The sequence below is a fragment of the Gallus gallus genome, chromosome 18 (assembly GCF_016699485.2).
Source record: "Gallus gallus isolate bGalGal1 chromosome 18, bGalGal1.mat.broiler.GRCg7b, whole genome shotgun sequence".
In the NCBI taxonomy this organism is placed as follows: Eukaryota; Metazoa; Chordata; class Aves; order Galliformes; family Phasianidae; genus Gallus; species Gallus gallus.
In genome coordinates this window covers 4,610,456-4,637,968 of record NC_052549.1, presented here as the reverse complement: position 1 = coordinate 4,637,968, position 27,513 = coordinate 4,610,456, and the positions used below count along the sequence as shown (strand labels likewise).

General features: G+C 46.8%; 1 protein-coding gene across 13 annotated transcripts in view; it reads right to left on the bottom strand.

Moving 5' to 3' along the window:
- The window catches only part of TNRC6C (trinucleotide repeat containing 6C), a 90,440-nt gene that overhangs the window by 50,920 nt on the left and 12,007 nt on the right, over positions 1–27,513 (bottom strand). For 9 of the 13 annotated variants that reach the window (XM_046902112.1, XM_015295278.3, XM_015295276.3 and 6 more), the window contains exon 1: positions 1,403–1,613. Coding sequence is in view for 1 of the 13 variants with exons in the window: in XM_015295277.4 (XP_015150763.2) it covers positions 1,403–1,726; positions 23,486–23,507; positions 24,350–24,412 (409 nt within the window). In the remaining 12 variants the exon portion in view is untranslated. Of the gene's footprint in view, positions 1–1,402; positions 1,727–22,306; positions 22,900–23,485; positions 23,508–24,349; positions 24,450–27,513 lie in introns of those variants that run through there. The other 4 variants (XM_015295277.4, XM_046902110.1, XM_046902109.1 and 1 more) reach the window with 4 other exon arrangements.

Genomic DNA, 27,513 nt, shown 5'->3' with positions numbered 1-27,513 from the left:
ACAAACGTGTGAATATCAAACTCTAACACAGAAGATGAGTGTGGCACTTAGGGAACATCTCCGTTTCCAACAGAAGCCATGGATGCCTGCCACCTTCCCTGCTGAATGGGACCTGTGTAGGGGGTGAGAACGCTGCTGGAAGCAGTGGGAACCGACCACCTCTCGTGTCACTAAAGCCAAATACTGCAGCATCCAGGAGCAGAACCTCTTCCTGACCCTAAATATCAAATAACCACATATGTAAATAGACAGTTGTTTTGGTTTGGTTTGTGCTTCTGGGGAGTAGTGGGATCATATTTTCAAGCGCATCCATAAAGAGATTATTTCCTTATCTAACCAAAACTTCTAAGGACAACGCTGAATGGTTTTCACTGCTGGAGTTCAGCATCACAGGCAGCAGAACTTGTGAAAGGTTCCCTAACGCCCAGAGGGAAAAACTGCAGACAGCTCAGATCAAAGTTTTGTGATGTCTGACACCGTCAGTGAGTGATAACGAGCAACTCTCGAGATCATGCAGAAATTACTAACACTCCATTATAAAAACACACGCACACAAAACCCACCTCCTCGTGCCTCAGTCCAGATAAGCTTTTCTAAGCCACGGACAACCGCAGCTCGGAGCGCTCCCTGCTCTGCCTACCACCACCACCACACACACAGCAGGGCGATGACAGAGGCGATCTGCAGCACCTTCTGACAGCGCTCCTCTCCATCTGACAGCTGCCTGCTCTCCGGCACAGGGGGACAAATGGGCAGAGAGCGCCTCTTGTTTCCTTAGCAGCAGCTGCAGAGGGGAGAAAGGCAGCTGAGAGCCTTCCTGCTCACAGTGCTCCCATCGGTGGCCAAAAGGAGGTCGAGGCATCTGCTGCAGGACAGAACCAAGGGGCAGAAAGGCCTGAGGCTCTGGACTGCCTTTCCCTAAATGCTGCTGTCCCTATGTGACAACACTGAGAGCATAAGCATACAGAGGCACTGAAGCGTCCCAACACAACACATAAGCAAAGTTGCCCATTTTTATCTTTTTTAATCTTTAAAGACGATTAAAATTGCCAATGTGATACTCAAAAGCTTGGAAAAACCCAAACTAACAGTGCTCCTGAGGGGTCGCTACAGAAATACTGTTGTGTCACAGATATCCCAGCCAGTATAAGCACTAAAGAAGCTGCAAAAAGACCCCATAGGTCTGAGCGTCATAGGGAAGCCTACAGAACCGGGTATGAGGGATGGCAACATTCATTCACTTTCCTAATTGCCAAAGAGGAACAGCTCACGCTTCACTTCAAACCCCCATCCTTCCAGACACCTCACACCCCTTCAGCCCCCACGGCGCAGCCATGCTGACAGTTGGGGCTCTCACTCCGCCACGACAGCACTGGGACCCCTCCGGGCTTCCAGCTCTTACCTGCTTGGGTCTTACTGGGATGATGCTGTCCTCCCGCCCCTGGCTGCGGGGGAGGACTCGCCCCTGCTGGCCCAGTGCCTTGTGCCGGGCTGCTGCTCAGAGTCCCGGTGGGCAGCGGCTGCCCTCTCTTTAAGAGCTGCTTCTGTTCTTGCTGGCGGAAGCGTGGAGGCACCTCGCGGGGCAGGTAGCGGGACGCGGCTGGCTGCTGCCCGTTAGCAGATGCACGCTTGCCATTGCTGCTGTTGGTGATAGTGCTGGTGGAAGTACTGGTACCGGTACCGGCAGGTTGGGGCTGGCTTAAACTGGTCTTGATAGGTTCTGGCACTGTAGGAGGAAAAAACAAACAAACAAACAAAATAATCATTTGATATCAGGGAATAATAGTTTTCCTAAGGTTTCTTGGGGTGCTGGCAAGCAAGGTGTCTAATGGTGCTTACAAAGAGGAAATGAGAACCCAACAAACAGGAGGACGGATAGAAGTGAGTGCTGCTGCTCTCGAGCCACGTAAGGAAAATGAATTATTAAATGAGACATGGGCTCACAGGGCTCTTTTTGGTAGAGCTGAGTGACGGTGATGGTGAGGCAGCAGCATGCAGGGAAGTGGGGATGTCAGAAAACGGTCTGAAAAGAAGCATGCATTACAGCAGGGGGAATTCTAGGCAGGAAAAAGCCAACAACGATCTCCAGGATCAATTTCCTTCTGCTTCACTCGATTGGTGGATTCAGACTTATGTGCACACACTTCATGTCTGTACTGATGCGTCAACCTCTTCCATTCAAGAATTATAATGGCAAATACAAATATATGATCTACTACGTCATACTTAGAGGTGTGGGGTGCACGTTTTCAAAAGTTATGATTAAAAATCTGACCGCAATTATTCCCTTTAATTAGAAAGAGTGACGAAGCAGCACACCTCCCGTGCTACAACAGGTCCATTGCTGGAGGACACCTCGTCCCGTCCCTTAGAAGACCGTCAGGGTGTGCACCACCATGAGGAGCAGCAGCATCACCCCTGCGTGCTGCTATGCTGCACAACACCTGTTTCTCTGCAAAAACACTTCCCATTTCCAACCTGGCACTGACAAACCCCACCGCACCTCAGCGCTTTACTCCAGCTGCACCCATGCAGGTGACTGTGCACGAGGCCAGCAGCCTGCAGCATCACTTCCCCACGTATCACAAGCGACCAAAGGCAGGCCATCCCACCTACAGTAAGCAGCGCCCAACTGCAGTTGCAAAATGGATTCAGAAGAGCAAAACATGAACGTTATTTGTAACAGTCAGCACTGCTTCCCAAGGACAGAATATTCCCCAGCATTACTGCACAGTGCCAACTCCTGGTGGTGCAACCACCGTGCTGAGCAGTGCATGGGGCAGGCTGAACCGAGGCACTTGTGACCCAGGTTTACATTGCAGAGAAATAAACGTATGCAGCTGTTTGTAGGTATTTCAGCACAAGATTAACGCAAGCTTTTCTGGAATCTTTTAAGCCTTAAACCTTTAAACACGCTGCATACTGTCTTAACTATTTCTTTTCCATAGCTTTAGCCTCTACTGTAGTACCAGGACAATATACAGCGTCCTATGAGCAGCACTGGAACTAAAATAGTACTTAGCTTTAAAAGTAAGGATGAATTCTGCTTTTTCTCTACTTGTGCAAGGCACGTTGCCTGTTGTGGTGCTGGAGCCCTTTACTCTTTGCTGTAACAGATTTCTGGGTGGGTTAAAGCAGGGTGAGAAGGGCGGAGAGGCAACAAGTAGTGATGGAGCAGAGCTCATTTAAAGGGAGCAGTAACACAACCACCCCTGGAGCACCCACTGCCCTTTGAGCTCAGCAGTTCCACACTTGGAGCCGTGAGGTTGTAAATACAAACCCTCTGAAGTACCTATGGGTGCTATGAACCCTATGAAGTACCACTGACTGCCATCACAGCCAGCCCTCAGACAACTGTGCCAGCAGCCAAAGCTGGTGTGTGGCTCAGGACCCAAATCCCTGCCTCCCCAATGCCCGCTCCTGCTTTGTTTGCCTTGCTTTGATGAATCAAAGGGACAACTGATATAAAACTGCTTCTTATGTCGTCGAACAAAGCAACATCTCCGTTTCATCTGGGAGATGGAGAGCACAAACAGAAAAATTAGAGAGCTGGGGGCTATTAGTTTATGTATTCTGAGACATCCGTGTTTACCAACACCGCAATCTCACGTGCTCAGCCCTTCTGAAAGACAAATGTGTGCTCCGAGGATGCTTGGGAGAAAACGGCCCCATGGCAGAGGTGGGAGAGCAGTGCCTGCTCTGCTCTGCTCTTCTGTTGGTGGGATTAAAACCATAGCGTGGCACAACGCCAACAGCAGAGCCCGTGTTTGCACGGCCAGGGATTTTCTGAAGGAATATTAATGCGTTGGAAACGCATTTGGAAGACGGACTGGTTTTTAGGAAGTATTATATTCCTAGTGCCATAGGGATAAATGCCAGCTGATAACTCCAAATAGGCACGTATCTAAATCACATCGTTAATCCGAGGCACGGAAGACATGCCAATTCTTGCTTCAACGTAAACTGAAGTTGTTTCATCACAGAGGTGCGGCCAGAGAAACCCAGCTTCAGCCCCACAGTGTTTCCCTCTCAATATCTGAATGGAGACGAGAGAAAAGAACAAAGACAATGCAAGCACCAAGCACGCAGTGCGTTACAGAGCCATATCCCTGCATGCTAATGGCACTGATTCTTCTCATCAGTGCTTTCGCTCCATGCACAAAAACCTCTGTCAGATTGGTGAGATGGAAGGCGCTCCTGCAAGAACCCCATGCAGATAATGGTGGGAGCTGGGAAGGAACCACTGGATGACCCCAGCAGCAGGAAATAAAGCACCAACAACACAGAAAGGGCTCTGTTCCATATTGCACCTTCAGCTCAGCTGAAACTCAGCCTGTTTATATGATATAATACATGGCGGATACCTGTTAAAAGGACAATGCAATGACTGCACTCTTCCAAAAAACTCCACTTGTATTTATAAGTCACCTCCAGCAATGTTTAAGCAGTGATTTCCACTGGATATGCACTGAGAAACACCGACTGCTTGAAGTAGCCATACAGATCCACTAATTATTAATTGCCATGCGGTGCTTGTTGCTCTGAGAGCTCCCCTACAAGCATCGACACCTTCCTGCAGGCTGTGCTGAGGATGGCTGCCCTGTGCCCAACACGGCCCCATGCACACAGTGCTGTGGATGGGGGCATCTCAGCACCCTGCAGGGCTGCCCCTCTGCTGCTCACCTGGAAGCAATGCACTGCAACCACAGATGGGACAGGCAGCTGCTGGGAAGCCTGGAACTGCAGGGCAGCCCTCAACCCAAGGCTGGGTCGGTTGGAAGGCTAAAAATGTTATTGTGAGGAGATGGGGGGGGGGGGGGGGGAGGGGGAAGGAGTGAAAGCAAAGTGATTTCCTTCCAGCCCCATTAGAAGCATGCGATTAAAGAGCCCAAACACCGAGCTAGAAAGAATCCTGCCAAAATACAATGAAAGGCATAAAATGAAAGCCTCAGAACTGCTCTCCCCGTGTTTGTGATGGCTATCTGCTTATTCTGCAGCCGGAGAGCTGTACATAAGCTAAACAATGGGCTTGCTTGTAATAATTATCAGCACTTAATGGTATCTAAACTTCTTAATCCAATTTTACCCAAACAAATCCAATAATTACCCCACATGCTTTCTGATGATTACAATCTCGGGAATCCCGACCGCATAAAGAATTGTTATGTGCAATTGTAGGTGGATTTTATTAATATAATGAATAGGATCAGTCGAACAGATTTCAATTACAACAATAGCTTTTAAGTACATTTCTACGACATAAGAAAAGAACGGGCATAAATGAAAGAAACTGGTTAAGCCACATAATACTGATTTATGGCAGCTTTTTCCTTTCATTCCCCTCATTAACATCTCTCTGCATGTCTGAATCCCGCTCTCCAGCTCTACCAAACTTGCATTTCTAAAGGCTTCCAGGAGCAGACATTCCAGAAGAGAAACGGTTAAGCCAGAAATGCATTCTTGGCTGCTACTGTGACAGGATTTATTTACAGCTTCTATTAAACACAGCAGCTCCATTACAAAGTGCTGCATGTGAGAAGAATTTTTGATTATACAATGCCAATGCCTCACTGCGTTAAACATATCATGCCAGAGTATTATTTTTTTTTCCTTCAGCAATTCGTTCAGGTCATTGTTTGATGGGTTTATGAATTCATTACAGGAAACAGATGGATCCCATAATTCAGAGCTATTCTCCCAGCCAATCATGTGGGCAATTTTTTTCCCTCATCTCGCTCCCCCCTCCAAATCAACCTTAATGAAGCCACTTCCTCCATGCCCCATTCCCTGCACACGGGCGCTGCACTGAGCGCCGCTGCTTGTTGGAGCAGCACCCAAATGGAGATGCACGGAGCACAGTGCTGAGCGGCAGGGCAGGCAGCCCTGCTCCAGTCAGACAGAAAGGCAGAACTTACCCAACTCAGGGGGAGGCAAACAGAAAGCACCGGGTGATGCTGGGCAGGAACGGGCGTCCGATGGGTGAGAAATCCATTTTTACCTGATTAAAAGGGCCCTTTTTTTTTTTTTGATGGTTTTAGAAGGAAAAAAAAAATGTTGCCCCCCAATCTACTTTCAAAGGATGAATTTTCATTTAGCAAATTACCTCCTTTGTCTACTAAGCGCTGGCATTTTTCATCCACAGTGACATCTACTGGCAGAAGCAAAGGCATTTCAGAGAACTACTGCAGAAAACCTAATGCTTCTTAACGTTTCTATACAAAAGTGGGCACTTTTCTGTCATACCCTTCCCCTCCCCCAGCACACAAACTTCTGGAAAGAAAGAAACAAGAAAAGATAACCCGCAGCACACGGCCCAATGCCACAAGAAATAGCAAAACTTGCAGAACGGCCATAAGCAGAAGCTGCAGTCCGACAAGCAAACCCACAGCCAGGGCAGAAGGAAAAACATACAGCCTTATTAAGGCCTCAGAGCTTTGAGATCATTTCAAGTCAGTACTGGCTCCTGAACACAACATTTATTGCATGCTAAGGACAAATGAAGTCTTCTAGGTGTAATTCCACCCCCCCCCCCCTCCCATTTTGCCTCCCTGCTGATCACTGCGCATCACCTCCCACTTCAGAGCATCCCCTCTCCCCTCCCTTCTGGCTTTAGCAGTGTTCCTTTCCTCCTTCCTTACTCTTTCACCGTGATGTTAAACAGGAAATTTCGGAGTCAAGATGGGAATTAACATAGAGAACATCTCTACCGACCATTAGGGTTCCATCCTCAGTAGCTCAGTCACGCACAGCATGCTGGTAGCACATTGCCAAGGAAGCTCCATGGAGAGAACTGCTGTTCCATCCCTCACCCTGCCTTAGGCAGAGGGACACTGGGTTGGGTACAGGAAACATTCCCACCCACCACCATGGGCTGCTGGTGGAGTCACTGGAGGTGCTCAGAACCACAGAGGGGTGGTCAGTGGGCACGGTGGGTTGGGGATCTCATTTCCAACCTTGGTGATTCCACGACACAGCAGTGTTGGGCCTCCAGAAAGCAGCTGTGGTTCTACCATGGCTTGTATACTAAGTGCAGTGGAATAAAAATGACTGTGAAGTTACTGAAGTCCCTCTTACACATGGCATGCTTTACTGGAATCATAGAATGCCTGGGTTGAAAGGCCCACAATGACCATCCAGTTCCAACCCCCTGCTATGTGCAGGGTCGCCAACCAGCAGCTCAGGCTGCCCAGAGCCACATCCAGCCTGGCCTTGAATGCCTGCAGGGATGGGGCACCCACAGCCTCCTTGGGCAACCTGTTCAGTGCGTCACCACCCTCTGGGGGAAAAACTTCCTCCTCATATCCAACCTAAACCTCCCCTGTCCCATTTTAAGACCATTCTGGAAAAGACAAAGACATCAAAGCTCTGAATACACCACTGATGGAGCTCTCCAGCCTTTTGGTGAGAAGGTCTCTGCATTGGATGAATGCAGAAGCTCTGCAGCTCCCATTTTCTGCACTCTGATCTGTTCATCTGAGCACGTTTCACAGCCTCCATCAAGATAGGGGCATAATTTATTCTAAAGCTATATTCAGACACAGAATCGTTGCGTCAAGTTAGCAGATAACTACCCACCATAAATTGATATATATTAAATGCTGAAATGTATTTGTTATCTATTCAGTGGATTTCAATTCAGTCAAAAATTAATTCCTAATATAGATGCTGGAAAACCTCCTTGGAAAATATGTCATCCAGAAAGATTTTACAACCATCTGTGGGAAATCAATATTTTATGAGGGAATCATAATAACTTATAGGGCCCACAGTGACAAGCTGGTCGCAAATCACCTTCCCAAGAGTGAACTTCCATATTACTTCTTATAAATTAAAGGTTTTATTTTAATCTTCGTTCCTGGATCTGCTAGAACCATATAAATATTAAAGCAAGCTGGAAAGCGTATCCATTTGGTTGTATTTCATGAGTTCTGAAGAACGAAACAGTCTTTTCTTAAACATATATTGGCATTAGCAGTAGCGTGGCTTGTTCCACACCTCCAGCCTGCAGGGCGACCTGCACGGATCCCACTGTGCTCGTGTTAAGGACGTGCTTTGAGGGCTGAGCAGATGGGCAGGGAAGCAATGGCACCCATCAGCCCCTGTCCTGCACCCAGCTGCACATCCCAATGGCGTCCGTACCTCTGCATCTCCTGCCTCGCGTGAGCAGAATCCAACACAGGTTCCTCCAGCTTCAAGTGGGAAGACCAACACAACCCAACCTCATCAGCCTCATTCCCTTAGGAAACCGGACAAGAAATACACGCAGCACAGTTTGTTTGTGAGAGCATTTCTCCCACAGTTGTACACCAAATGCCTTCAAAACCACGAATCTCTGCTGTTTCCGTAGAAGTGAACATTGATAACTTTCGTACCAATGAAGGAAGGAGTGGAGAAAACTTTTGGAAAATAAACCCTAACAATTAAATAAATGATAGCTTCAGCCTTCCTTCTGGTGTGTCACCGTCAACCCCAACCGCACATCTCAACTTTGTAATGGTTTCTGGCATGAAATTATTATGTGATGCTGTCATCAGCAAATTGGGGAAATGTGAGCTAAATGCAAAATGGGCTGAAATATTCTCTGGGAGAATCAATGGTTTGCTGTCAAAACGAAAGCATATTGCAGAAAAGATTCCATTGGGACTCGATCTGAGCCTACGCTGTTCAACATTTCCATTAACAACGGCATGATGGACTAGAGAATATCCTTATTAAATCGGCAAATGACACCGAGCCAGGGAGAAACAACATGGGGGTGATGAGATTGCTGTGGGACAGGACCTGAATTCTGATCAACTGTCGAGAAATCAATGATAAACTGCAGAAGTGCTGTGAAGGAAAGCAGCTGCAATTCGGTAAGGAAAGCCACGCAATCAGGCAGGAAGATTTAAATGCAGAACAGCAGACAAGTGACCCATAGCAGGTCTGCAGGAAAATACATTTAGGCGGATCACAAACTAAACTCAAGTTAAAAGGTCAGGCTTGTATGAAAACAAGCATTGTAACTGAATAAATACCAAGCTACAAGGCTCGGTGTAACCCTTCCACATCTGCTGGCATGTTGCAGCCTTCGCTAAGCACTGCCAGTACTCATGGTCAACCATCTCCATCCAAAGGAGAGCTCTAAGACTCCAAGATTAATAGAGAGGAAGAAATAACTTGCTTCATCACATGGTGAATAGGACAAGGCTTGCTGGGTTTGAATAGCAGCCGCGAAGATTAAGGTTTGCATTTCTAACAATAAAGATCATTAAGGACTATCTGCAGACTCAGATCACGCTCAGAGCAATAGGATGGAACAGCCAACCTCTCAAGAACCCACAATTCACACATACCACGGAGCTCCAAATCCAGATCTCCCATCTCCCTCAGCCACAACGAAGTCAAAGCACTGTCTGCAGGCTCTGTTAGCTTTTCACTACATTTAAGACCTGTTCCTTATTCTTCGGCCCAACTTGTCTGGGTCCAATGTGCTTTGCTCCTGAATGGCTTCAAACTGTACCATTACTGAACCGTGGCTCATCCCCCATCCCACCACAGCCAGGTTTGCCTTCCCTTCATAAGCCCATCACAGACGACCCAACACTGAGCCCTATTCCTACTCCACTGATACGACGCTGCATTCACAGATCTAACTCCCATGGAGAAGCTCCTAATACAAACACACATCCTTGCAAACTTCTGCACTCAGATGCCAGACTTTGTTTCACTTCCTTAATCAGCACCTACATACTTTGCTTTCATACCAGCATGCAGACTGTGCCAAGTATCTCCCTCGAAAGACTCAAGATGTATTTCTTTTCTGTTATGAAATGTGCCTTTTTTTAAAGCTATTTTCCCAACCCCACTCTGTTTTGGTTGTGCGTGCAGCACCCTTATGAGGAACACTCACACTTTTAAGAGCTCCCAAGATCTTCCTTACTGCTTTCCTCCATGTAAGCACTGATTACAGTTTTAATTTTAAATTCACAATTAATTAGCCGTGCCATTAAAAATGGTACAGCTAATTAGGTTGATACGCTGTCACCAACAATAGATTGATAATCCAAAGCAAATACAATGCTATTTAGCATCAGATTCTTTCACTGCAAGACAAACCCTCCCGTGTTTGCTGTAGGCTCTGAGGGCACACGCATGGTTTACCATGGCCTGGCTGATGGATGGGCATTGGCTCATATACATCAGGCCTCAAATTTAGAAGTCCAAGCCATGAATCAAAACCGAGTAATGGAACAGTTAAATTATCACAGCTACATTTCTTCAGGATGTGAACTGATAACAGATGGTAACTTTCAAGGCTTAACACTTCGTCTGCTTTCCTTCAAACAATATTTCTCCAATTTGCAGCCGACGTTAAGCAGTATTTATGGATTCACATGACTCCGATTCCGGTATTCATCGTGTCCATCTCTCTACTCTTGCATTCGCTCACTGGAAAGCAAAGACAAATCAGCAAACAGATGCACGGTGCCAGAAGCTGCTCCCCAGCCTGCCGCTCATCCCAAAGAGCAAACCTTGAGCACAGACATGCTCACCCAGCACGCCTGCATGCACTGACCTGGAATTCAGACTCTTGTAAACTCAATGCCAACCTGGAGAACAGCACCACATACGCTCTTCTCCCTCAGCAACACACTGACATTAGAAAGCCAGCTCATCTACTGGCTCTGTCCACCCACCTCACCCATCTACAGCACTGCAGCCCCATCTGTAGTGGCAGTCATGGCCAGCAGTCAGCTCGGAGCTGAATTACGCAATGCTAACCCCACTGCCACTGCAAGTGCTGCTGGGAGAATCCCAGCCTCGTAGTAACAGATTAAATAGCTCCAGCCAGAGCTGCATAAGAATTCTGGGCAGAAACGGGAACTCAATCCTTCAATTTAAAGCTGTGTGCACTTAATCTTATTAGACAACGTTTTACACACAGTTTTCATATTAAAGGGATTTTATTAAAAGCAAATTTACAGAAGGTGCAAAGCCATCACACCAGCAACATCCTTCCTTAATTCAATCACAGCCACTCCCAGGCTGAACAGTAAATATTCTCTGCAGGAGAAATCTGCTCGTGTTTCTATCATTTGTACAAATGGATAACTATGGCAATTGACAGTAATTGGTATATTTGTAAGTCATTAACAGCTGGACTAATCTCCGAATTGATCAGTTTACTGTACACAAGAGCCGAACATTTCATTTCTATCTACAGTTCCCATGACCAAGCCCTGAGTCCTGCTAAAAGCCATGTAGAAAGCAGGTTAACATGTAGTTTGTGTAACCAAGAAAGCTGAGGCAAAAATCTTCTCAACAACTCTGTGCCCTTGGATGTAATTAACTAATTGCATTAAATTAATTCGTTCAATTAAATAGAATTAAATTTAATTTGGATGCCCATGTTGCATCATAAAGGCTGGATATGTTACCCACAGTACCCATACACAGAAGCATCTATCAAATCTGTCGTGTCTTACATAGCTCAGACCCACTATATGCATGCACACACTTCTGTTCTGCAAACTAGGCGTATAACTTCTTCAATGACTTGTACTTTAGAGGCTGGAAGCACGAGGAAGGAGCTGCACTGGCATTTAGCTCTTTTTAGATGCTCCCATGTAGGCAGTCACCAACAGCTGCAGATCAGGTATCTGTGTGACGGGAGCTCGGCGCGCTCAGGACGTGACGTGTCGTTTTTATTGACACTGGCTGTGCTGCTGCAATCATGGGACTCTGCACACATGTCAGCCTGGCTGTGTAAACACAAAGCTTTGGCTCTGCTGTCATGGACATTTATGGTACCAAATAAATATCTTAAGAGCAATGCTAAAATAGTAACAAATTCGTGGGCGAGAGCAATGTTTTAAATAAACCAGTAAAAAGACTCTCTGAGGTTGGCATAACCCTTTGAGTTCGTGTTATATCACAACAGAAGGCTTAAGGTCTGCTCATCCCACAGCCCCACAGGCAGCCTGGACCACCCGAACCATCGCAGCACTGCAGGGCTGCTCTGAGCCATGGGCATCTTCACCCAACCACGGCGTGCAGCCAACATAATGAGGGACCAAACTGACAGATACATAACCTGACAAAACGCCACGCACTTTATTTCTAGAGGAACGTCTGAGGTTCCATATCCTACTTCGGATGCAGCCCCCAATACTGGAAATGGAAGAGGTCTCGGGGAGCTGCCATTCTTGGGGCTTCCCCAACTGATCAGATGAAAACAATCTGGACCCAGAAATGATTCCTTAATCAGATAAGCCCAATTAAAGCAATGCTCTAAAGAAAAAAACCAACACTGCTGAAGCCAGGTTTCCAGCATACAGACCTGGACATAAGGAATATACTGGCATGAAGAATGCATGCATTTCAGTTCTTTTGATACCTCCCTTTCCCAATCTAAACACGGATTCAAACACGCAACTGTGAGCTTCCCAAAGGCAGCCCTGCACGGGAAGTGTTCTGTTCAGAACTAAGGGCTCACCCACCTGCCTGGAGCTGTGCAGCTCAGAACCACAGCCTGCTCAGGAGCAGACTATGCTGATGCTGCTCAAGCTGAGCAGGCCTTTTGTGCCTTCCCAGGGCCACCGTGCATTAATCTCATAGAAGAAAAACAGGCTTTACATTACTGAAGAACAAGGAAAGCGGTTCCAGCAGTTTTCAGGCCACCTTTTTTTTTTTTTTTTTTTCCTTCCCCAGATCTACAGGAAAACTCCCTAAATAAAAGCCAACCAGGTTCTGCTTGGGATTCTGCAGTCATTTTACAGCCTTCAACACGAAGCCAAGAAAAAGCTCCGTTCAATTTGTTGAACACAGTGAGACAGAAACCCTCCTTTGTGGGAAGGCTGCAGCAGGGCCAGTAATGACCAGGCATTCCCAAGGAAGCTTTTCAGTCCTTGCAATGCAACTTGGGCATCTCTAAAGATGCAAGCAGCCAAGTTCACTGAAAGGACCACAAGCAGAAGGAAGCAGTGCCGGTCCATCTGGCAGTGTTTACCTCCCATAGCAGCGATGTCACTGCACACAGTGCTGCCTTGGTTGGGGCAGATGACAGCTCGGGTGATGGGGCTGTCACCATAGCAACTTTCAGCAAGAACTCACAATGCACCCAAACGAACTTGGAGCTCAATTAACTTATTGCATGTCACCAGTGAGAAATGACTGTTCAGAGGTAATTTTCTGTACTAATATGTAATAGAGTTAACTCTCTAAATTGAATTAAATTAATTAAATGCCACTCCCAGTAAATCAGATTCTATTACACCCATGTTAAAAAGAAATTAAAGATGTTTTAATAAAGATTACTAATAATAACTTTACATTATTACTTCGCTTCCATTCAGAATTCCTGCTCAGTTTATTTGGCACACACATTGCCCCCACCAGGAAGGAACACCTGATTGCTCCACACGCTCAGCCAAAGGAAACCACAGCAGCATTGTAAGGGCTGCTCACCAGTGCAATGCTGCTTGGTTTAACATGTGAAAGCCCAACATTTTCTCTCTTCTCACGCACTCCGATGATGTCAGTAACTCTGGACCATTTCCCAAGCCTTCTAAGATTGTGCCCAGCTTCCATTGCAGAGGAAGAGGAAAATCCCAGAGCTGCCTAAGCAGGCTGCAAAAAATAACAACTTCACAATGGCTTTACAGAGCTACCTAACATAGTGACTTTGGGTTTCAATACACTATCTCTTGCACATCAGAGCGGGACAGCCAGCTGGGAGATGCACCTAAGCTGCCTCCATTGACCAGTGCCAATAGGGGCAGGCTGCCTTTGCCAGCTAACAGCACTGCATCACCCTGACATCACCCACGGCTCATATTAAACTCACCCAACACTTCAGGCCCAAGTGGGCCCTACCTCACACTGAGGTAGGTAGGTACCTCATCCCCTGGAGGTATCACTCACCTCTGACATGAGTTGGTGACAGCAGGAGGAGCACACAGCCACTGGGGTGACAGCAGCACCAGCCGTAGGTGACCCACAGAAAGAATCCTGTGCCAAACACACTCTGTATTTTAAAGCATGTCCTGAATCACAACTAAAAACAGGCCTCCGTCAAGTGTGCAAAGCACGGGGGCAGCAATGCAGTGAGGATGTAATGGGTTGGAATGCTGTAAGCTCCAGCTGCCTGCATCCCAGCTAGCAGCAAAATGAGATCGTGGTTTTAAGTTTTTTGTTGCTTATTATGTATCTGATGGATTATCCAGAAATTCTATGGTAGAATTAGATATTTTTTTTTAAGTCCTCATAGCTATAATAAGTTACCCAATAATAAAGTCTTCACACCCAAAACCATATTTTAGTATTCAAGAAACAATGTGAAGACAGACTGCATTATTTCCTTCCTGTTTCATCCAGACTTCCTCCTGTAGAGGAGAGCCAGGAAGGAGTGGGGTCAGCCTCACACCTACATAGAAAAGAACTGGAGGGGATGCGGGGTCAGCCTCCCACCCCATGCACCACCAGCAGGTTTCCTCATCTTTTGCCAATCAGATGCAAACAGCTGCAGTGGAAACCGGTGAGGAATTAAAGCAAATGTTATATCTACATGTCTGCTTCAGAGGACACCCAGCAGAGAGAAATAGGTTAGCCAATGAAAAGGAGGAAGGGGGAAAGGAGAGTTGGAAGAAGAAATGCTGCACGATCAATTCGAGGTGCTTATGGCATTGGAAAAGAAGCCATCTGAAATTGGGAAACTCCTTAAAGCAAGCTGAGAGAGTGCAGGGAGAGATAAATGAGTTAACATAACCAAACTGTAAGAATCAGCAGCACTGCTATGAACAGATTACAGAGCTGTGCACTGGATTCAGCCTGAAGGACAGGAAACAGCCTCAGACTGTACTCACAAACAGCGGTAGTAAAATTATACAGGTTTACTCTAAACATGACTTAATAATCATTACATTACTGGAAGGATTTCTGCAGGAGAGAAACAACTACGGTGTGAAAACAGCAGCACGAAGTCAGACTGAAGGAGCCGTTAAGGAAAGAAGAAGATCCACAAAGGGCTGCTGCAGAGAAGGGCAGCTCTCTGCATACCAGGCAAAAATCAGACAAGAATGGGCTTAAATTACAGGAAAGACGGTTCAGGCTGAGTAGGAGACTGCTCTCCAACAACAAACAAAATGTCTTTCAAGAACATCTGTTGGATCTGTCTGACAGCTTGGAGATGGACACGACAATCTCCTCTTGTCAGCCAGAAGGGCTACGTGCAATGCCCTGAGCCCAGAACCTCAGTGTGGCATTCAGAGCTTTTAAAGGAGTTGAGGACTTGTTGATTCTGGAGCTCAGTAACTTGTCAGCTTCACATCACACGTCCCGGAGAGGCCAAAGGTCTGGCTCCATGAAGACTGCTGGAAAAGCAGACAGCAAAGCAGCCAAACCCAAAGCGATGCCAGAAGTGCTAAGGGCATCCTGATACAGGAGGGGAATCTTCGGGAAGCAATATGTGACAGAGGAGAATGACTGCTGCCAACAAGGGAAGAGGCAATCGAGAGGCTGAGCTGCACCTCAGGTTCAGATGCTCCTCTTGGGCAAACAGCAGTGGATGCTGATGTGCCCTGGGGGGCAGCTGAGAAGTGCCAAAAGCATTCCGTGTAGCTGTTAAATGCACGCCCCACAACTCTGCTTAGCGTGAGCCACTGCAGCCAGACCACAAAAGCTGGGGCAGGATGCTTACAAAGAACATTACCTCCTGTTCTGGTGATCCTGGCCCTGCAATCAGCCCTGTGAGTAACCATCCTTAGGAAGCAAACACTGCACTGCCTGAACCACGTCAGGAAGAACCAGAAGGGTCGGTCAGCTGCATGCTGTGATCACAGCCATAGTGCTTCCCAGCAGGTAAGAGCGAGCTGGTTAACACACACGGCAAGTATGCCTGCAGAATGTGCTGTTATTAAGCAAGGGCTACCACCTTTAACGACTCAAGGAAAGCATTAAAATAATCTTACAAAGGATGTCAGGAGGCTGACCAGATTCTCAAAGCAGAGGAATGCCAACAGCAGCCAGCAGCACATAAGGTCCCTCAAGCAAAGGCTCCACACTGTGCCACAGCATCAGAACACTTTTCCATTTCTTTTGTTGCCCCAAAATAACACTCTCCTGAATCAGGAGAGTAACTACCTGAGGAACGTGCAGAGTGTCACAGCACAAAGCTGGCTGCATCCTTTCCAAGGAATGGGTCAAGCAATGCTACAAAGCTGGCATGCACCTCAAACCAGCCCAGCATCCTATTTTCCAAACCAAGCCTACCTTTGTCCCTTGCCCAATGAACCTCTCCTTCAAGCTTATGGTTTGCTGATCTTACAGACGTTATATTTACATGGGATAAAAGCCTCCTGCAGGCAGTAACACAATAACCTACCAACAGAGAGCACTCATCACATGGCAGGTAAAAGAAAGCTGAGAGCTTCTAATGGAGATGGCATCACAGCAGCATTTCCCATAGAAGAATGGCCTCATAAGACAGTCCCTAAGTTAGAAAACGTGTGCATGTAAGGCTAACAACTACCAACCAACTTCAGTTCAGAATGTAAAGGAGAACCAAACTGACGGAACCAGTGAGCTGTGCATAATGCCACGTGCAACAAAACCAACCTGCTGGGTGGGTTAAACTCCGAGCTGAGGGTCCTGGTCCATCCTTCTCAGCAAATACAGAACACGGTGATGGCAAGGTAGCAAGGAAAACCTCCTCTGGTCTATAATACCAGCGCATTTGGTCTGTAGTACGAGAGCATCTATCTCAGGTGGACAGGAAATATCAGACAACGTTCTATTCCTAGCTGGTAAATAGTTACTCGATAAGCGGACTAAAGAACAGAATACACGCTATTGTCCAAACTGCTGTGACACCAGAAGAGGCACCACTTGGACCATTTCACAGTCTACATGTTTAAATACACTGCGTTAGGCAATGCCTGTTACTGAGAGAGAGCTCTACGGCTGAGTATGAAAGCACACACTGCGGGCAGATAAATAACCATAAAACAGCATGCAGTTTGATCTTAACAGCCACTATTATCATGGTGTAGCTGTGCTAGAATTTATATTCTGTAATATACAGTTGTCAACAACTGTATTGGCAGTTGTTGTGTTTCCAGAATGCAAGTCGGGGATTTTATCCCAGAGGCATCAGCACTGAGGGGCACCCACAGAATGAGGGCTCGGAAAGCCAAACTGCTGTTATCTCATTTGTCCTTATTCTCTTCACGGAGTACTCCTGTAGAGATAATGCAAGGACGTATTTATTGGACAATGGACAACGTCAAGAGACGTGATGAAAGAAAGCATGCAGTCTTACTGCCTTCAAACAGGACAACCCTGAGAGCGTTTGACAAATGCTTCTCATTGCTTCTGGTATAGGAAAGCTCACGCTTTCACCCTGTTTTAAGCATAAATGCAGTGTGAGCTGTTACCATCCTACATCTGGTAAGCCCAGATCACCTCCTAACTGAGGAGACTGAACAAGGCAAGCAGAGCAGAGCAATATTCTCTTTGCACTTACAGTTACACGTCTAAACTTCCATGCTGGGCAGCTGCTGTAAACTGTCACCAAGGGGTGAAAGGAACTAAGAGGAACTCCGAAACCTTAACAAGGCACACAGGGAACAGGACTGGAGGCGCCTGCATGAGCTGTAAGGAAAAGCAGCATCTCTGTGCAAAGAAGTTGAAGCGTTTTTCTGCTTCTTTAAGGCTCAGCCGCCCTGTAAAGCCTGCTCAGGACAGGAGCACATTAAGAATATTGTTTCTGTTCTATTTTCAGATAATCCTGGAGTTAAATGTTTGTGTGTGTTGTTGTTTTGGGTTTGTTTTTTTAAGACAAATACTTTTATCAACAACAAAAAACCATCTCCAGTACTTGTTTTGGTGCCTAATTATCTACAAGCATTCATCTGAAACCTGAAGAGTCTACAGCCTCACAAGTGCTACGTTAGACTTCCATCTTCAAAACTGGCAGTCCCCACCTGCAGCCCCACCATACCCCCACACCTCCTCTGCCAAAGTCCACCCACGCTTACACACAACTGGCCTACCAATGGACACCTGTGATGAGAAAACCAAGACCCAAACAAAAAAGCACAGAACTGGGTTTGTAGGAAAAGTTATCCGTGCACTTACTTGCCACCCTGATTTTTCCTCCTTCACTTCAAAATAAAAGGGTTGAACTAAATGGTACAAAAGGCACATTAAGTAGCACTGAGCTGTTGGTTATCACAGCCATCCCACATTTAACAGCAAGCAGGAAACCAAAGTTTCTCTACCAGTTAACTCCAAGCATCCCGGGCTCATCTGTCATCAGCTTCCACATGCAGATTTCTCCTCCCCATGTGACGTCCCATCTTTATACCACCTTCTTTTTCTGACCAATGTTACAGAGGTGCTCTATGAATTACCTTCACATTCTATTCTTTTAGGTTGTAAAATTCTCATTACTTCTCCTATCGGAAGTGATATACCAGTCAGCTACAAAAGAAACACATGCAACTTGTTTAAAGACTCTTGTAATAGCAAAACAACATAAAGATAAGGTTTGGCAGAAAGAAAACATCTGTGTTACAAAGCCTGAACGTATAGCAGTGGGTTATCATTAGGTTATCATGTGACTACATAATATGACCTAATTGAAGCAGTTATTGCAGCGCTCCCCTTCCTCCCTCAGTGATGACTTGTGGCACATTTTGTCAGCGCAGGGTTGACCCGTTCCATACAAACACAGCACTGAATGAAGCAGATGGCAGAGGCAGATATCCACACAGCAGCAGAGATGAGCAGTGTGGGGACACAGCCCTGGGGGTCTGTGCTGGGGGAGCAGGGCATCACTGCTGCTGCTGCCCAGGGGACAGCAAGTGACTGCAGTCTCTCTCTCTCTCCCTTGCAGTCTGTGATAGCTCTTGCCTGGGGGGACCTTATAGCTGCCTTCCAGGACCTGAAAGGGGCCTATAGGAAAGCTGGGAAGGGACTTTTTATAAGGGCGGGTAGCAAAAGGACAAAGGGAAACAGCTTTAAACTGGAAGAGGGTAGATTTAGACTAGATACTAGGAAGAAATTCTTTACTGTGAGGGTGGTGATACATTGGAACAGGCTGCCCAGCAAAGCTGCAGATCTTCCCTCCCCGGAGATGTTCAAGGCCAGGTTGGATGGGGCCGTGAGCAACCAGACCCTGCCTATAGCAGGGGGTTGGAACTAGGTGATCCTAAAGGTCCCTTCCAACCCAAACCATTCTGGGATTTTATGGTTTCTCCTACTTTGGGCCCTGGGGGAGGCCACAGAATTATAAGTTTACGTCCGCAATCAGAAACCAAGAGAGTATAATCCAGCTTGGAGGTCACACTGAGACAGATAAACTGGATTAATGGTAACCCATCAGTACTAAAGAGATACCAGACCCCAAATATCATCCAGATTCTCTTACTTGGAATACAACTGAAACGTAAGAATCTTCTCCATCTTAGACCTGCAGAACCACAGGGGCTGGAAGGGCCCTCTGGAGATCACCACATCCAACCCCATTGCTGAAGCAGGCACCCTACAGCAGGGTACAGAGGAAAGCATCCAGGTGGCTTTTGGCTGTGTCCAGAAAAGGAGACTCCAAAACATCTCCGAGCAGCCTGTTCCAGTGCTCTGTAATCCCCACAGCAAAGTTCTTCCCCATACCCCTCTGGAACTCACTGTGCTCCTGTTTATGCCCACTGCCCTTCGTCCTGTTGTTGGGCACCACTACCTTGGTAACCTCTCAGTCTGCAGACATGCAACCTTCCCAACTCTGCAAGCTGTACATGAACATCATCATATGATAAGGATTCCCATGAGACAAGGCACAGCCAGCCTGGGGGAGCAGGAAGCTCCAGAAGCAGACAACAAGCAGAGGGGAATGATGCTCGCCTCGGGATCTGCCACACCACTCCATCACAGGGCAGTGCTGACAGGCTGCTGGGTCCCACACTCACTGCAGCTGTTCCAGCCATTGTAACCTTGCCTCAGCCCACAAGCAGAGAGCTGAAGGTCCCATTTTTCCATTTGAAAGCCTACATCCCTTTTCCTGGTCAGATGCCAGGAATACGCAGCCCTGCACACATCACGGAGTAAAAGGGACAGATGGGCCCCCTATGCTTTACAGTGAAGGAAAAAATGTTTTGCAGACTACCTCTCCTCATCAAAGAGTTAGGAAAGAATGTTCTATGGACTATTAAAAATGGTCAACAGTTAACTCCTTTCACCTGTGCATTTGGAGATTCAACACTTACCTTCACTGCAGATGATGCTGGAGGATTGGGTACATACATTGCAAGGGTGGATGCTTCAGTAACACAGCATTATTACCACTCAAGCCACTTTATACTTAGCACCTGAGCTTCAGTTTAGACAAAGCACATAGAGTTCAGCTGGGATGGGAGCAGAGCAGCCAGAGCCAGGGACCTGAGCACCTCTGTGCTCTGTAACTACTGGTAGTTACAGCTAAATGCTTTATATAAAAAGGCTTTTGTAATTAAAAGTTTCTTCATCAAGCACACAGACAACGGCAGGAGTTTACGCATGTGAAATAAGCACTACTGGGCTGTGTTCAGTGGTTGTGCCCTCAGAAATTCCCACCAGGCACTAACATGGGAGCACAGCACGCCATGGGAACGCCTTCATTTCCCACCTCACCCCACTCCGCTGCGCTCCTCTCCAGCTTAACAGGAAGACTCGTTTGTTCTCAAGTAATTGAGAAACGGCTCCTTATCAGTTCTTCAAATGCTCCTTTCCTTTCGCACACAGCCCACAACTGCTGCCAACAGCTCCTAAGAGATCCAGCCTACAAGAAAATACCAAACAGCGCCCGCAGGAAAAAAAAAGCTAGAAACTAAAGCAGCCGCTAAGCAGACAGGGCTTAAAAGAGCCGGTTCTTCATTTAAACCATGAAAATAATGCTTAAATAGACACGAGGGCAACGTGAGGGAGCACTTCCTACCCCAGCCCCGGGCCTTCCCTCCATTGCTGGAAGCACGTGTTTGTTTTGGAAGGGTTTGTGCTGCACACACAGATGCAGACACCCATCCTGCCCCGGGCTGACAGCACGCCCTGCTCACACCCACAGGAAACCTCTTTCCTCCGCGCTCGTTTCTCTTTCCTGAGGCCTCACCAGAGACCAAACACGCAGCAGCTTCCAACGGGCCACAGCCACACACGTGGAGCTAAGAGTTAATGGCTAGCTGGAACGGTACCCTCCTATTTTTGGCTGAGAAAAAAAATAAGTGAGAAACGTGATATTAATAAAAACGTAGAAGCCTCTTTCTCACAGCAGAGGTTTCCAGCACACAATCAGCCAACGAGAAATCCTTCTCCACTGCCCCAGTCCCACAGCTGCTCCCATTCCAACTACTTCCAAGGACCGCCTTCTCCTTCACAAACGCAGCCAGGAGCTAATAAGGAACAGCATAAACATGTTGTCCCAACCAGCTGAAAAACAGAAACTGAAAACTGCTCCCTGTGCCATCTCTGACTGTGTGATTTTCTTCAGCCTTCTCCAACTGAACCCATCAGTGGTGGGAATACCTCCCGCTGCCACAGCCACCCACGGCTGCACAGCGGAGCCAGGCCTGCACCAACAGAAGGAATCTGTGCCCCCCTGCCAAGCTGGCACACTGTGACACAGCTTGCCCTGCACACCCAGGCTGGTCTCAGATCACCGCAGAGAAATTAACATCCACGCTGCAAGCAGCTCTGTGTCACACCTTACCTACCCCAAATCCGGGTGTAATAATGTTCTGCAAAAGGCTCAGCTCCCATTTGGTTTGAATCTGTGATTTAAAACACCCTGTATAGGCAGTAACTACTGCAGGCAGCTCACCCAGCTGCAGGGCCATGCTGCCCTTACAGTGAATGTAACTGCCTTGTCCCAGATACGAAATAACTCAGGATTAATCCCCGTGTTGCCTTTAGTTGTAATGGCTGCTGTCATTCAACCTCGGAAACAAAAAGTATGGACACCAAAGAGACAAAGATAAGGGACAATATCAGAGCCACAGAAACACAGCCCCTACATATAAAAGAAATGAACTCACAGGTGCTCTTGAAAAACACAGATCCCTACCACCACCACCCCTTTAAAGCCTTAGGGCACACCTGATGGTATCAAACAAACACAAAGATATCACAGCAAAGACAAAATCCTCACCTGTGCCACACAGGAAAGGAGACCTCAGCACCATCAGGAATCACGGCCCATTCCTTATGGAAAAACTGAACCCCATTCACACAGAACTGAGGTGACAAAAATAATACCTGTTTTGGAAACTGAACTACTTCTCCTGGATAGAAATCGTACCTGAACTCCAAATTTCTCACATGCTTAAGATGGAGAGGGAAGGTCACACTATTGCTGTCCTCCTTACTGCTCTGAAGCACCCAGCACCACGCAGGGCAGATGCAACACAGCTCAGATTGAAGCTCTCTGATCCCACACGTTTCTCATGGGGAAAAAATTGGGGAAGAAAAAAGTGTCCTGATAAATTATTTGTCATCACTGCTCTCCATCTGACATTTACTCTCCATCGTGCACTCAGACTGTCCTTCAGAATTCAGTATTACTGAAGAGAGAATTAATTTCTGCTATACAAATACATAAAAAAGTGTTTGAAACATAAGTTGTTTTGTCAATCCCATATGCTAGACTTGGCTCTTTTCTAATTCCCAGCCTTTGGAATTTGAGAAGCTGTGCTTGCCAGTCTGCCACCTAATTACACAGCAATAAACGTGCGTTAACCCGTTCAGCACCGTGCTGCAGCCCTGACTGCCGCCTGGTGACGAACAAGCACAGAGCAGATGGCAAAAGGCAGCAGCTGCAGAAGAGAGGAGTCACAGCTGCCTCACCTCCTCACCTCTGGAAAGGCCACGGCTTCACCACCACCTCCCTCCTCCTCCTCCTCCCAGGGATCCAGCACCAAAGAGGGGAATGCTCTGCTTCTCCCTGCTGCTGCCCGCACCGCTCTGCAAACCAACCTGCCTACCAAAAGGAAACCCCCAGAAAGGACAAAAGCAGGCAGTGATGGCGGCTGTGAGGGGAACAGGTTGCTCATGAGCTCAAGGAACTGAATTTACTGATATGAACTTGGGGGGGGGTGCAGGAAGGGGAAAGCTACGCTTTTTGGTGGCAATTAGCTGTCTCTGAAATAAGTAAATAACCACTAGCAACTAAATGGAAAACAGCATCTGTCCTGTCATGAGAGGAAAGCAACATACACTGTGTCGTGTTCCAGTCATCTCATCCATGCATTCCTATCAAAAAGGAGCCATGTGACACCCAGCAAAGTAAAACTTACTCTGAGAATCCAACGTGAACAGTCAGCTCCTGCAGAAAGGCTTTAGGAGCACAACTAACCAGACATACGCTCATTCAAGAGGAACATAAAGAACAGCACACACACACACACACACACACACACACACTCTTAAACAAACTTTTAAAACATCACGTGCTTCACCAAATGAATAAACATGAATTTACCTTTGGTTTTTTGTTCAGCAGCCTGAAAGAAGAACAAACAACAAGAAATCAACTGCTTGGCAGTGGTCAAAGGGATACCTAAGAATTGCAGAGATGCATTCCTGACCTTTTGCAGACAACGCTTCTATAGAGTGGGCATTCATGATAGGAACGTTTTGATTTGATTTGAAGTGTAAGGAACATAGGCATGGCTATCTTTGTCTGACAACAGCCCAAAGCTGCTGCCTAACGACAGTAAGAAGCAGAGCAGGCAGTGACCCCCAGCCCCCACCCGGCCTTCCACCACCCAGAGATGTCCTGAACCAAACAGGTCTACACAACACTCCAAGAGTTCAGTTCTGTGAATTTACCCAGTATCTCTTACGAAGCCCCATACTTTGTCTGTTTCAATTCTACCCACTTTTCTTTTCATTTGAGGTGTAGTTTTTGTAACTACCGAGCAAGAGAGCAGCTCCTACCCACACCCTCAAGCCCACGTGATTAAAACTAACCTCATATACATACAAAAATAGTAATAATTAAAAGGCAAGAGAATGCAAACCACAGAAAATATGAAGTGGCCTTGGAATCCACAGCCACTCCAGCATGGGCATAGGGTAAGGCAGCTAACTGTGCACTGATGCTGATAAGGAGCATGCACACCGTGCAGCACTGGAAGCAGTCACCACCACCCACGGATGGCCAACAGCTCAGGGTTTGCTAATGAACCATCACCACTACTTTTACTGAGCCTTCCTGACCACAGCCTCACTCAGAGCCAATGGGGCTGCTCACTTGTGTCAGAATTACTCAAAGTAAAGGTTACAGAGCTACATCCACGGTACAAATAAATGTGAATACATCAGTAAAATAAAAGAAGCAAACCTTTTTCTGAGCACCTTCCTTCTTTTTCTTTTCTTCCTGCTTTTTCTTTTTCTTTTCTTCCATCAAATGTTCCTCTTCTTGTGTTTCTTCTTCTTTCTCCCTGAGAGAATAAAGGGTGGAGAGAGCTTTTCAGTAACATCAACTTTATCTGGGAAGGCAAACAATCCATACTAATGTTGTTGGCTTTCTAATTCTCGTGTCTAAAAAGGGCTGCTTCTCGTGCTGGAAAGAAAACATCACACAAAAAAAGCTGTTCAAACCAAAACGAGCAGCAACTCAAACAGGAGGGAACGGAAACTCTGAAATAAGAGATTTGGAGCCCCCCTCCCCCATTACTACTTAATATTACTCTGTATGGAAAGAAGGCTTAAAGCTAGGAAAAAAAGAACCAAACTAACTAATGAATGCTGACTTCCCAACGCTGTGATGCACAATGCACCGTCAGGATGATGCACAGTACATTGCTTCTTCAGTATTTTGGTTTTGGGGTTGTTTTCATTTTAATCAAATGCCTGTTTTCCTCAGATGCATCAATTTTGTTCTCCAGGAGAAAAAAAAGAACCATAAAATAAAGTCTGGATTAACTCAAAGTATCCCATTTTCTGTTTATCCTATGAATTCTAGCTGAAGGATTTGCATGACTACACAACACCACTTTCCCACGGGCAGCTCGGTTAAGGATGCCAGCTTCAGGCAAGCAGGAAGTGATCCCAATCCCAGGACGTGCACCTGGACCTCCACCGCCTCAGCCTCCCCTTCTGTGCTCTCTTTGTCCATCGCTTTACTCAACAGCCCCAACGCGGAATCCCCCGCAACGCCCCGCCAAGCAAATACCAACAAGCAGTAAACGAATTATACGCAGTAACTGCTTTATCTTCCTTGTCAGCTCTTCAGAGCCTGATCGTTTATCAGCCTTACACATCTCCTGAAAAGACTCCCGTTTCTGATCGGCTGAAACTATTGCTGCTATTATTGGATTAGAGCTTCTGGGGCATGATTTGATTTTCAGCTTTTCCAGCTGCCTGACAATACAGGCTGTGCCCACTACAGATACATAAAGCTTGCAGAGCTCCTGCACGGCGCTCCCAGCATCCAAAAGCAGCTTTCCTCCCCCTGTGTTACCCAAACAGTAAGCATCCCAGTGCCAACTCACAGCTCCGATCACATCAGTGCCCATTCACACAGCGGGGTACTCCAGGTACGGCCATAGCAGAGCACAGCGGTGAGGTCAGCACAGCTGCAGGCAGGACCTGAAGCACCTCAACCACATCCCACATCCCCACAATCTCAATGCCCACACAGCTGCCCAAATTCAGGCCCAATTCCCAGGGGCCACGTTCCAAAGGCTGCGCTGTAAACCCACGCTTAAGGAACATTTGCAAGAGCTGCAGAGAGGAATTTGCACGGCGCATTTAGCATCGCGTTTGAGATGGGTACTTGAAATGGCAGCTTTAAACAGACTGTTCCAGGACTTTGCAAAGAGTGATGACTTACACCGCCAAAAGAAACAGAGTTGAAACCGTAATAGCTGTGACTTTCTTCCTGTTGGCTCAGTAGAACAGAAGCCCCCCGGATTTCAGCGACTACAAAGCAGTTGCATCCACTCCCTGCACTCCCTAACGAAGTCCTACCACACTCTACAAAGCCCACACCTCCAAGTGATCAGTGCCAAGCTGCCAGGCTCTCACCAAGGGAAGTTCCAGCCCTTCTCCTGTGTTAAAGCAGGTGACTGAAGCAAGTGGGAAACAGTTTGGTCTCCTCCTGCTCGTACTACAGCAAACCAGCGATGTGACAGCAACACCAGACAACCACAATCACAGTGAAATCCCTTTTAATAACCAGTGCAATGTTTTAAAAGGCAGGAAAAAAAATAATTCAAGCATCCTTAATTTCCAGTTTCCTCTGAACTACGAAGTTACATACATGAAGCCTCCCACCCTTACTGCTAAGTCTTTTCCTCCCTTTAAGCTCCTTGAATCCAGCTGGACTCTGCCCCCCCCACCTCTCTGCCCCCCCACAGCTGCTGCTCTGAGCCTCCCAAGCACCACAATGTGCCATTCCCTCCCTTCCACCCCAACACCATAGCAGAGGATTTGCTAAACCAAAGGACAGCAAACATGTCGCTCCATTAAGAACAGTGTATTTTATCACCGTATAATCCTATCAATTACAACATAAGAGGTAGAAGTGCCACTCCTGTTTTGTTGTTTTTTTTTTTAATATCATTTCTGAGTTTAAAATAGCCTCAAATTAACTTGGAAAACGATACCATAATTTTTTAACGGAGTTCAATTTTCAGCACTGATTTACATAATGACACTTCTCGATACATATGCTTTAAATATGCCTGAAATAGAAATAAAGCTCCAAGTGGCCCCTCGGATGGCAGCACTCACTGTCACTCCTAGGCAGAAATTAGTCATCCCAGAGCAAAACAACAGGACAACAACAAAAGCACTGCTATATAAAGTCTGATTACATTGTCAGAAGCCATGCGTTGTAGCTGTACTTCCCAAGTGACGATTCCATCTTTATTACAGGAAGCATGCTGAAGAGAAAAGAATACAAGGCTCATGATTTAAAGCAGAAGCGTCTTAGGATGTATTTGTATGAGCTTGCCTTTTCCATAGGAATAGAACCAAAGCACCAAAGCCGCAGAAGATTTTTACGAGCAAAACCCAGATTTACTTCAGCATTTGGTGCTGCTTTTAAAGGATGAAATTAACTCATTAAATCTGAGCCTAAATCCAGGCTTTCAGCAAAGCATCCGAGCTCAGGAGGCTCTCCTGCCCCAGGAAGGTGAGGTGGCAGCTCACTGCAGGCTGCTGTCAGTACAACCTGGAAGAACCACAGTTACTTTCTGTCCCTCAGTGCGCATTACAGAAAGTCTGAAAGCACAGCTGGCATTCTGCATTGCACCAACCTGACATCCTAACAGGACTTCTGCAAGGAGCCTCTCGGAGATACAGCATTCTCATGCAAACTTCAAGGGCTGATCCACGTCATTACTTGTAAGCTTATACCCACCTCACGCCCTATCCAGAAGCACTGCAATGGCCAGCCATGGGACAGAGGCACATCCCTGTCTGTCCCCCCACGTGACACAGCTCCAATCTGAGGGGTTTGGACAGCACGGACACGAAACACAAAATCACCATTTAGGT